Source organism: Bombus flavifrons, chromosome 7, assembly GCF_040668555.2.
Source record: "Bombus flavifrons isolate JBK064 chromosome 7, iyBomFlav1_principal, whole genome shotgun sequence".
In the NCBI taxonomy this organism is placed as follows: Eukaryota; Metazoa; Arthropoda; class Insecta; order Hymenoptera; family Apidae; genus Bombus; species Bombus flavifrons.
In genome coordinates this window covers 15,699,320-15,711,945 of record NC_138448.1, presented here as the reverse complement: position 1 = coordinate 15,711,945, position 12,626 = coordinate 15,699,320, and the positions used below count along the sequence as shown (strand labels likewise).

The window sequence follows — 12,626 nt, the reverse complement described above, 5'->3', positions numbered from 1 at the left end:
ATATGTACGTATATAGTACCATTTCCACTCCGCTTTTCTAGATCGTGTTGTTACTGCTTACTATGGTAATTTTACAATTTTTGTTCCCCTTTTATCTCGCTGATCTACATACAGTAAGTTGTTTTTAGTACATTTACATAATTGTACGCTAATGGCAATGAACGAAGCAAAGTTTTCAAGTTTTAATTAATTTTGCAAAAAGGAGTAAGGTACTAAGGAGTTGAAAAATCCGTGGTACCAATATTAATACTCCAAATAACATATTGTACTGCAGAACACTTTATTATATATTATATGTATTTATTATATATATTATATTTATGCTTATCTTTATCCTCGTGGATTAGACCTGTTGGTCGTTATTACATTAAATATTGTTAGATAACGAAACACGATATGATATGTATGCACGATGCGAATCTATAATTTTCAAACGAAGACGTGAAACAGATATCAAGATATCGATCTTAATCGAACACGAAAATATTCTGTTTATCGTTCTTTAGCTAGTAAACACTTGAAGCATCCACGACTTTTATATGATAGATTATTCGTGCTTCACTTTTTTCATAGTAACTATATACCATTCCTTTATGGGGATAAGACAACGTAGAATTAAAATATCCGACAACGGATACTATTTAGTATTATGCCGCGTTATATTTACGGGTATAATGAAAAGTATCGTTTAAGAGGTTACGCGATTACAAGAAAATAATTTATGGATAACCGAAAAGAAAATTCTAGAAGCCACAACTTGGAAATGTTCTTTTCAATCTAAAATTACGCGTACTTCGATATTTATGCACTCGTAACACCACTCGTGGTACACTCATGCACCAGACAAGCAACTTATTGTACGAATCAAACAAGTACTTACGGTATTTGTACGCTTGCATGGTAAAAGAGATTTCTTCTTTCAATACTTGTTAAACACTAGCAACAAGTTTCCTTGCAACATTTCTATTACAATAAACGATTACATTGTACTTTCTTAACGTAATAAAGGATATAGAAATAGCACTTGAACGAATCTTTCGTTCCGTGAATCGATCCGACTGCGAACAAAGTTTATTTTATATTATATTGATATAGAACTGTATTGCGCTCCTGCATCATTTATTTATTGCTACGTAAACGTAACACAGATAGTAGCTGGAAAAGCTGAGACTCGTTGGATATTTTCGTTGTTTTATATGTGTGTAGAAGCCGGCGGACGATCGGCAGTAGCAGACTATGTATCTCGCATGTTTGACGCAATCGCAGTAACGGCAGCGTAGAGAAACGATATAAATAGAAGAAGAGTGGACGATTATTTCATTAGTTGTGACTGCAAGCATCCAGCGACGTGTCGATTATGTCGTGGTCCGAATTCTTGCTACCACTGATCTCGCTTTTGTTATTGTCCGTCCACGGCGATGCAGCTAGGATTCCAAGAACAGTTACTGAAACCTGCGGTTACGAGGTACACACGAAACGAATTCTTTATTTCAAGTTCTCTTCAAGCCGATAGAACAATGATCTATTCGGTTTCTCAGTCTTCCTTTTCGAACGTTGAGAGAAATTTTATCTTACACTATCTCGAACATATATTAAAAGCACCGGTTGAATCTAGAGAAACGTACAAATACCTCATACTCGTATGTGTGCACTCGTTACACGTTCTTCCTGAAATATTATGATTAACTATGCGTATAACATCATGTCTACTGTATATTACCACATAGAGAATAGCAATTAACCGGAGAAAGCGGATCCGTTCGAGTTTCAGGAACGTACATAACCGCGATAAAATAATTCTGCACGTGTCATACAAGAATATTTAAGAATCCTGTTAGATTATGTTACATGCAAGTTATTATCGTATTTGAAGAAATGATTATAAATTTTCCTATGAGAACGTAACATCTGCGAAATTTTACAGCTTTTAATTTAAAGCGGTTGTTACGTTTCGAGAAACCGATCGTAACGAATTGTCACATTACTATCTCGTATTATGTGTTTACACTCAGCTTAAAAAATATTATTATTCCCAGTATAAGAATAAATAACAAACTGCCCCTCGAGCAGTTTAACAGGTACAGTGTGTTCCTTCGCATAAGAATCGAACGGCGTGAAGTTTTAATAGAAGAATCTTCTTAGAAACGAATAGCAAGAATGGAATAGCGTTGTTGTGTGCTTTTGGTATCGTTTATTTATGTTCTAAGTAACGTAACGCGTTTCATGACGAAGGTAATAGGATGAAAAAATCAACTATCTCAGAAACGGTCAATTTTGGGATAAACGCACCTTCGTACTTCTGAATATACTCGGAATTCGCTATTGCATCAAGATCAAGCGTAAAAAGTTGGATATTTCATTAGAAAAATCAAAATTGATCTCTATCTCTTCTACGAATCCACTTGTCAAGAAACCATTATTACCAGATGTATAGAATTCGTGGGACACACCGTATATCAACGTCGAATAAAAGTCACTTTATTTTGACTATTATGTTCATTAATTTATATATAGTAATTTGTAAGCTTGGCATCTTTCAACTTGAATGAATTTTGTTCGGTATCCCATTTTGTATAGTAACCCATTCGAATTACAGGTAAAGTTAGGTATATGTGTAATGTAAGGTATACAAGACATCGTACACCCCGTTTTATGTTACAATTACGTACACTTATCGAAACGCAAAAGCTGGAAATGTGAAACAATTTAGAATCGTAAAAATCGGAACAGGAATTGATATTAAAATCCGACGAAAAAGAAACATATTGCAAAGAAGCGTCCGATATTCTCGGTAGAAATAAATCCTAAATCCATATATATTATGATACTGTAGAGGTTATTTATATGTATGGCAGGATATTGTACTAATATTTAGTTGAAAACTGAAGCTCTGTAGATGAATGCTATATCTTTTAATATGTTATATGCTCTGTTCAGTAATTTAATTATGTAAAAACAAAATATCAGATTATTGTTAGTTTTAGTTTTACGAATGGAAAAAGAAAATTTTCTGAATATTTTTATACCATCTATTCGAAAAAATTCGTCGGTTTTGATTGATTGGTCAAAAATGATTTTACAACATGTTGTATCTAAATTGAATATTTCCATTGATCGATGATAGTAGTCTTATCGAAGTTTAATGTTCCAATTGAAATCACTGAAGTAAAATATTCTTTATCTAATACGATATACGCAAGTAGTTTATTATCGAATTATGCAAACACTTTGGAAGCTATTTATTAGACATATTGCCAGAAAAAATATACATAGGACGTTCGATAAGTTTCTTTTTTTCTGTTGACAGGAATGTTCTATGAACTGAAGTTAGTCACAGATCGATCAACAGTAAACTGCGATATTAAAAGTCACGCTTATTTAAATAATACCGTGTAACATTCCCTATTCAATGCTATTATGTACATAGTGACACTAAAACAAATTCAGTCATTTTTATCTGATAAATCTCTTCCGATAACCTGCTTAGAAAGTCGTTCTTATATGTGATAACACGTCGTTCATGTTGTGGATCGGTTCGTTCTTCGGCTTATCTCTATTGGATCAAATTGTTTGATCACCGCTATTTGGTGCTCATCTAAAATTTTGTGTAATATTTTCTTTGGGATAAATCCTATTATATGTCATAATTTAATATAATGATACAAAAATATAATATAAAGTACAGTTGTCTACATTGATAAGAATAATCCAACATGTTGTAACGCATCAATTAGAAAATTATAAACATTGTAAAATTTGAGCTGTTTTTTGAAAAATTTACTGATAAAACACAGAGAATAACATGGAACTAACACGTTATATTTAATCTTTAATTCCTTGTATTTTATTAAAGATTTTCATTAAGGATTTAATACTTCAGAACGTATTTTATCGTGACATATCTCTCATATCTCTAGATGGAAAGTTGAGGCAGTAGCAAACTTTCTATAGTTGCATAAGATTATTATTATTATATTGAGATATTATTTAGAGAATAAGATGCGACGGTATAACATAATTCAGATTCTTGTTCGTTACAGGCGTGTCCTGTGGCAGATCCAAAGAAATTAAATATTCATCTGGTTGCTCATACTCATGACGACGTTGGTTGGTTGAAAACAGTCGACCAGTATTACTTTGGAAGTAAGTACTTTGAAAAAGATCAGCGCACCATCGCGTTACGATTAATTATAGTTATAGGGTATTTATTAAACGAGCCATCGAATGTTATCTTTTTGTTTATTTTTCTTAAACAAAGGTAACTCAAGAACTCAGAAAGCAGGAGTACAGTATATTCTAGACAGCGTTATTCAAGCGTTGCTGGCTAATCCTGAAAGAAAGTAATTACCACAGTTTTACTACGTTAATTTGTTAAACGATAATTAATTACCGCATAAATTATTCGTCAATTATTGATGAAATCTCGTATGTACTTATTTTATCAGGTTTATTTATGTGGAGACTTCTTTCTTGTGGAAATGGTGGTTGCGTCAAAACGACAAGGTGAAAGAAGATGTGCGAAGTTTAATCAATCAAGGCAGATTAGAGATTATCGGTGGTGGATGGAGCATGAACGACGAGGCAGTCACTCACTATCACTCCCTTGTCGATCAATATACTTGGGGTTTCAGGTAATTTGACTTAGGGTCCCAGCGCTAATTTTTATTCCTCTTCTCGTAGTTTATACGCACAAACGAAACGATTAAACAAGTTCCACGAAATTAGCGACAAGACGAAATGCCTTTCCAGCAAGTGCACCCTTTTTTACGTTATTCGGTTCGATTGCCATCGTTTTTAAGTTCTCCAATTTTTCTAACCTGTCTAGACGTCTTAACGATACCTTTGGAAGATGTGCCACGCCACGTATAGGATGGCAGATAGATCCTTTCGGCCATTCCAGAGAACAAGCATCTTTATTCGCCCAATTAGGATTCGATGGGATGTTCTTCGGTCGTCTCGATTATCAAGACAAGAACAAACGACTCAAGGACAAGACGATGGAATTCATTTGGAAAGGAAGTCCAAATCTAGGTAACGACTGGAACATCAATTTAAAATTTAGGAAACATACTTTCAGCGATAACACGTGTGATGGTCACTCGAAGACATAAATTCAACGCGTACGTTTTGTTACAGGAGCTCGTGCAAACTTGTTCACGGTTGCGTTGTACAACACGTATTCTCCACCACCTGGTTTTTGTTACGATATTTTGTGCAACGACGAACCAATAAACGATGATCCTGATAGTCCGGATTACAACGTCAAAGAGAGGGTACGTGTCATTTGTAGCAGTGTTTTCCAACCTTTCCCGAGTCGTGACTTCCTCTTTTAACCATTTAAATAACCTGTAACCTCATCCACTCGGATTAACGCAGAAAAGGATTTTTAATATGTTAAAGAATGCGTTAAAAATATATTTAATAACTTGACCAACCATATTGTAATTGGCAAGTGTAGAAAATCTTCAAACCGAGAAACCTCTTTGGAAGTCGCGACCCGAAGATTGGGGATCCAGGATTTATAATTCATTTTCGAATCATTCTTTGTAAACTAACGCTTAAAGTCGAGTTCAAAGTAAAAATTAATCCATTTATGCGTTTCATTAAATTTGTTATTCGCATGCTTCCTATTAATATCGTGGCGTTTGGTGTGCAAGGAATTGGGTTAAGTTGGGGTTAGGTTTTTTTCTATTCTATAGCTTCCATTCTATAGCTTTTATAGTTTCTAAGAAAGTTACATTCGTTGCTATAAAATAACGTAGCTTGCTTGCAAAAGCCTCTGTTATTTATTTACTAATTATCGATAAGCCTACGATACACGTATTTGTCATTTCTTATGACCCCTGATTATAGGCCACATCAAATATCTCCTTCGCGTTACTCAGAAATATGTACGAATGAAAGAGGATTTCTGCTTATAAAAAGCGTATTTGAGATTGCTGTCGCGCCGAGTAGCTTAAAAATACCATATAGGAAGTTGTACAAATTTTTATAACGTTTGTAACATTAGTATATACATGTGCACTGTGAAAGTCACTTTGCCTGTTTAGAGATGCAAATAATCAACGATGAACGATTTAAGAAGATTATGTTTCCCCATTTAAAAGAACAATTTACAAGAAATGATTCGAAAATCCAGAAAACACGTACGTACATCGACCTTGTACTTCCTTCCTTCCTACTAACTCTGTCAAAATAAACTTTAGATTTTTAACATACATACGTTTCTTGTTGCTAACAACAATGCTAACAAGTTGTAATTTTAGCGAATTGCTTGCTCCGTCAATGTCCTTAAGGCATATTTTAATAGCGTGTTATCGTTCGATCTGAGCTCGATCGTTACGTTTCGATCATATTTCGAACGAAGAGCTTTGACTCGTTTTTAACTGATATCAGTGTCTCTTGTAAAACAGATCGATATATTTTTGCAATACGTGGCTCGCCAAGCTGATGTATATCGTACAAATAACGTCGTATTAACAATGGGCGGAGATTTCACTTATCAGCAAGCGGAGATGTACTTCGCTAATATGGACAAACTAATAAGGTAGCTTTAAACTATTATTTTCGTTTCACGTACACAAAGAGTATAGAAGGAAAAGGATAGGAAAGGTCTTATAATCCTAATCATTTTTAATGTATTATGTTGGTAAGTAAAGTACATTGCGATATTAACAGGTTGAACAATTAGTGCGTTACGCGCATCGCCAAGCAACTTCCTACAACACTAATAACGTTATCTTTACGATGGGCGAAGATTTTAATTATCAACACGCTGAAATGTGGTTCACTAATTTGGATAGGTTGATCAGGTAAAATATAATCGATAACGTTCGACGCTTGCTTTGATAATATTCTGTTATAATATATTTATATACAGGGTGTCCAAATAGGTCGGGAGCAAATATATACTACGTATTAACGAGGTGAAATAGGTAAAAGAAGATAATATAAACTTATGTCGGAGAATACTACGTCGAAGAATTATGAGTTGAAAGATTTCCGGAAGAGTTATTCTTGAGACTCGTACAGAATCGCAGACAGACACAAATTTATTTACTGTTACGTATTTCTACAATAGTTGGAATATTCGAAAGAATTTGACGATCGTTAATTCAACGACTGCCTGTATCTCTGCAGAAGGAAGAAATTTCGAACGTTTGTTACAATTGCCAAAACAACTGATACAAATTTTTCAACATAAGTTTATGCGATCTTTTTCTACGTACATATTTCATGTACATACTCACGAGTTATGTACATCGTTTCGAATGATTGCTTAGAGAAATTTGATGAAATAATTTAGAAATAATGAAATAAATTTTTTTAACAAAAATTTAACGAAATCAATTTGTTGAAATTAAACGTGTAACAAAAACGGTATTTCCTAATATTTCAAACTAATTTGAACATTGTGTGGTATATTAGCATCTTTCTCATTTATGTACCTGAAAAAATTAAACTTTGAAATTGCGTAATATTTATGGAACATCCTGATACATGTAATAGAAATTACGATTTACGATACATTTAGATAAGATATTTTATTGATTTTATTATTTTTCTTTACAAATGTGGATAAAATTATGGAGACCAGAATTAAGTAAATATTTGTAGCGACAGTTAAGACAACCAAATAATTTTGATACTTTCAATACTTGCAATAGCGATATTCCACTACTTTTGCCGTTTCGTATTTCGTAGATACGTAAAGGAAGAAAAAGGATCCGAAGTGAATATATTTTATTCGACGCCATCGTGTTATTTGAAAGCAGTAAACGATGCAAAACGTCAGTGGTCGACGAAAAGCGATGACTTCTTCCCTTACGCGAGTGATCCGCATTCATATTGGACCGGCTACTTCTCCTCCAGACCGGCGATCAAATTCTTCGAAAGAATGGGAAACAATCTGTTGCAGGTAAAAATTGGATTCGTCTCGAAGAATTTGCAGTAACCTCGCATCGATGTTTTTCCACACATTCGAGACTATGAAATGTTATTATACGAGTATGTAGAACGATCTTGCGAAACCACGACATTTTCAAGATCTCGACGACTCTGATTGTAGAACCCACTCGTTCGTTACATTCAATCAATTTTTATTTTCACGTGTCTTATCCTACTAACTTTTTCTTTTTTGTACGATTTCCGCGATAGAACAGCGTTGAATAGAGGACGAACCCACGTTAACTTTCTACCAAATATTCATGCAAAATCTAAGGTTCGTGAATTTTATTTGCGTTAGCTGTGAGCCTAAATTCGTGGTACAAGTAAACTCAAGCATATTGTATGACTCGTAGCAAAACGAAAAATCGAGAATAACGAAGTTGTGTTTGGAGGCTTCGTTTAGAAAGAAATAGAATCTAAAAGCCTGTGAAAATTATATTTCGATTCCAGATATCCAAACAGTTATCTGTATTGACAAGGTTGGAGGGTTACGAAAAGCAATTGGAACATTTTAGAGAAGCTATGGGTGTAATGCAACATCATGATGCCGTTACTGGAACCGAAAAACAACTAGTTGCCTACGATTACGCGCGTATATTGTACGATGGTATGCAACAAGGAACGAACATTGCTGCTGACGCCATAAGGTAATGCGTCTCTTTTAACGATTTCCACGTTTTTCATTGTTTTTTGGATTATTATCTTACGTGAGTACGATATCCATCGTTTCTCGGATTAAGCGTTTTCTTGATAATGCTGGTCGATAATCACACATCTGTGTGTATAGCCCGGATTGAATTCATTCAGAGAAATGTATAATTAAATTGAATAATTAAATATCTTTTTTCCATCATCGTTCATTCCACAGAAAATGGAGATCAAGCGGAAATTCGAATTTTGCACCAGAACTAATGCACACGTGCATGCAATTGAATATTAGTACGTGCTTGTACACAGAAGACAAAGACTTCGTCCTAACAATTTACAATCCCTTGAGCCAGAAAGTGGTATCACCGATCCGCGTTCCCGTTCAGAATGGCAAATACAACGTCATCGATCTTACAGGTACGCATTTTACAATATCAGCTTCGCCGGAAAGTTCTGTCCATTTTCTGACCCACAGAGTTCACAAACATAAAACCATTACTACGTAACAACGATAAAGAATTATCTAAAACTTTCTCATAAACCCTTTTTTATTAGGAGCTTCTTCATCGTATTGCTTTGGCTATCTCAAGAGGAAGATTAGGAATCGAAATTGAAAGCTTGCTAATTGCTAATTCGTTACTACTGATTAATTGATTATTATGAATTTAATATTGCCGGTTGATTGACTACAACATATTCCAAATGATCACTATCGATCGATCGATACCTGTCTAAGAGTTGTAAACAGGGCGATATTATCATCTTCAAACAGTTTTTTTCAAATACGGAATTTTCCAAATCTTCTGATGATTATCTTCGTTCTTTGATAATCGCGCAACAGTCAAATTATTGGCTGCGTGTCATTAATTTCACGTGCAGCGTCTCAAGGAATTGCTAAGTTATATAATTGCTGCGGGGTATCGATGTTATGTATAAAAAATTTTATACAAATTAACTTTCATACTACATCTGTAATATACTTACTATTTTATTTGCTTGCAACGATATTATCGCACGCTATTATTATTATATCGTTATTTTAGTACAGTCACACATTTAGCTTCTCGTAAACCAGTAATATTTCGGCTACAGAAGATTAAAAGATTCGATATATACGTATTCGTTAATTTTTGATAAATAAGGAACGCTAAAATTTTATTACCTGCAGTTAACAAACGTTAAACGTAATATTTATTGCAATTGTTGCAATGAAAATTTGAAATTAAATATTATATAATATTTCATTTTCTTTCAAGATGGAAACGAACTTACTTCGCAAATAGTTCCTATTCCTAATTCTGTACGTGAAATACCGGGAAGGAAAAGTACTTCAACGCACGAGCTCGTATTCCTTGCATCGTTACCACCTTTGGGCTATAAGACCTACACGGTCAAAAGAAGTTCAGAAAATATAAGTTCACAAGTGGTCACAGAAAACTCTATTGGTAACGAGGTATTAATTTATGAGAATTTACGAGACTGATATTTAACTCATTTGCAACGAACGACGTATTAGTGCATCAAAGACTCGAAATTCATCTTCACATTTTTCAATCGTTCCATTATTACCGGTGTTCTGGTACAATGGGAGACGAAAGAATTTATAGAGTTGATTTATTGTGGAAATAAAATAAAAAATATTTTCTATATTGTCAAATATATTCAAATATATGTAATTGTAGATCGTACAGATTTCGTTCGAAGCCTATATTATCCGCGCTCGGTAAATTGCAGACAGTTATCTGTCGAAAAGGGAAGTCCCTGTAACGCTAATTATAACTCATTCACTAAGTAATAGCATTATATGTATGTTCTTGCCTCTCGATTTATATCAAAGTTGCATTAACAATTTTCAAGGGAATTTCATTCGTTGATTAATCAAGACAACACGTTGCATTTGAAACCATTTGATTCATCCTAATAGAAATAATTATAAGATGGTAATACTTTTTTTTAGTTTTATAACGTATCCGTCGATGAGTACGGTCGGATTGTGGTAGAGTGGAAAAAACAAAAAGATATGGAACTGACTCAATCGTTTCATTATTACGATGCAATGGAGGGAAATAACGAGGAATTTAAAAATAGATCTTCGGGCGCATACATATTCAGACCAAAGAACGCATCCGCTAGAAATTTCGTGAACTCTGCTTCTTACGAAGTACACACAGGTAATGATTTGACAACAGATGTGTTGGAAGACTGAAATTTGATTGACAAATCAGATTCGTTTTCGTTATAGGTCCATTAGTGGAAGAAATTCATCAGTGTGTCACTGATTGGATATGTCAGGTAATCCGAGTTTATAGTGGAATGGATTACGTTGAATTTGACTGGCTCGTTGGACCAATACCTGTTAAGTAAGTAAATCGTAAATGTGCGAAGAGATACTTAAATATATTCGGCATATCGGTTTGTTAGACCGAGAAAACATTATCTAGCATAAGCTTTTTTAATTTCAAAAATAGGTAATAACAATGAAATACGATTTTAGGGATAAGATCGGCAAAGAGGTAGTAACGAGATATTACAGTAACTTAAATTCTTCCGGAGAATTTTATACCGACAGTAATGGTCGCGAAATGTTGAAACGGAAGAGAAATTACCGACCAACGTGGAATCTGGAACTAGAAGAGCCAGTATCTGGCAACTATTATCCCGTTACCTCGAAAATTTCCTTGAAGGACGATGAGAAGCTTCTCAAACTTAGCTTACTAACAGATCGAGCAGAAGGTGGAACTAGTATGAGGGATGGAGAAATTGAAATGATGGTAATATTAATTATTTCATATTTTAAAACAAGAAAATGCTAATAAATTATTGTCCGTAGAATGTTATAGCGATATTCTATGCAAATACAAAATTCAAGCGTCGTATTGATACGTAGTACGTTGAAAACGTAGACGTTACATATACGTGTTATATAAACTAATATCTAAACTAATAAACATTTATGCATTTGCATGTGGATATGTCATAGATTCATAGAAGACTTTTAAGAGACGACGCATTCGGTGTAGGGGAAGCCCTCGATGAATTTGCATTTGGTGAAGGTTTGGTAGTCAGAGGTTCCCACTACATCATCGGAGGTAGCATACAAAATCTAGACGAACTTGCAGTGAAAGAGAAAACTCTGGCGCGTCAGTTATTGCTTCGTCCATGGACCTTTATTCAATTTATCGAAAAAAATTCTTCAGCACCCACACCACATGTACCTAACTCCCAAGTAAGTATCATTCTATATCAGTATGCGACGAATGCAGAGTTAAAAATTATATAGGATACATCAAAAGTCATTAACAATATTAAAATATCTTTTGTTTTTAGGGTACAGGTCTTGCTAAATCATTACCACAAAATGTTCAGATCTTAACTTTGGAACCATGGAAAGACGGCTCTGTTTTACTGAGGTTGGAACACATTTTCGAATTAGGCGAAACTGCCAGATTATCGAAGCCTGTGGAAGTTAATATTCAGGTATTTACAAATTTTCACCGATCCTTTACGCTTACTTTTTATGCATCCTGTGCATAGTATTCGATCGGACACGATGTAGTGTCATTTATATATTAGTATACTTATATTGCTAGTGTGGTCAATTTATTCATATCCATTATCGGTCTGTTACAACAGGATCTATTCACAACTTTCACGATTGTATCCATCAAGGAGACCACATTAGGTGGAAATCAATGGATCAATGATATGAATCGTTTAAAATGGGAATCCGAAACAAACGATGTTCTCCAAACGGAAGAACACTTTTCTCATCCTGTTGAAATTAAAGAAGGTGTGATAAATGTACTTTTAGAACCATTTGAGATACGAACATTTATCGTTGAAATAGCACCACGGTATTTATAAGTTAAAAATTAACAATTTATTGCCATTAAGCATTAAGAACATTTAAATTCGTTAAATGCAACGTATAATGCAATGGTGATCACGTAATTATAATTGTATTGGAAAACAAATATAACAAATACAAATTTTTCATCTTTCAATTTATGTATATCTATCTTCAACATGTT

The 12,626-nt window shown here is 34.1% G+C and overlaps 1 protein-coding gene across 2 annotated transcripts; it reads left to right on the top strand.

Annotated features, from left to right (window-relative positions):
- Positions 1-1,305: 1,305 nt before the first annotated feature.
- Positions 1,306-12,599, top strand: LManII (Lysosomal alpha-mannosidase II). Of its 2 annotated transcripts, none has more exons than XM_069117707.1 (17): positions 1,306-1,465; positions 4,041-4,143; positions 4,259-4,340; positions 4,446-4,631; positions 4,826-5,031; positions 5,137-5,273; positions 6,679-6,812; positions 7,705-7,918; positions 8,398-8,594; positions 8,816-9,012; positions 9,852-10,048; positions 10,553-10,766; positions 10,838-10,955; positions 11,090-11,366; positions 11,576-11,821; positions 11,923-12,072; positions 12,229-12,599. In XM_069117707.1, exons 1-17 carry the CDS (start codon positions 1,358-1,360, stop codon positions 12,457-12,459), a joined length of 2,997 nt encoding a protein of 998 aa, XP_068973808.1. In that variant the 5' UTR covers positions 1,306-1,357; the 3' UTR covers positions 12,460-12,599. The 2 variants fall into 2 exon arrangements, with proteins under 2 accessions (XP_068973808.1, XP_068973810.1); XM_069117709.1 differs by lacking the exon at positions 6,679-6,812 and adding an exon at positions 6,414-6,547.
- The last annotated feature ends 27 nt before the right edge of the window (positions 12,600-12,626 follow it).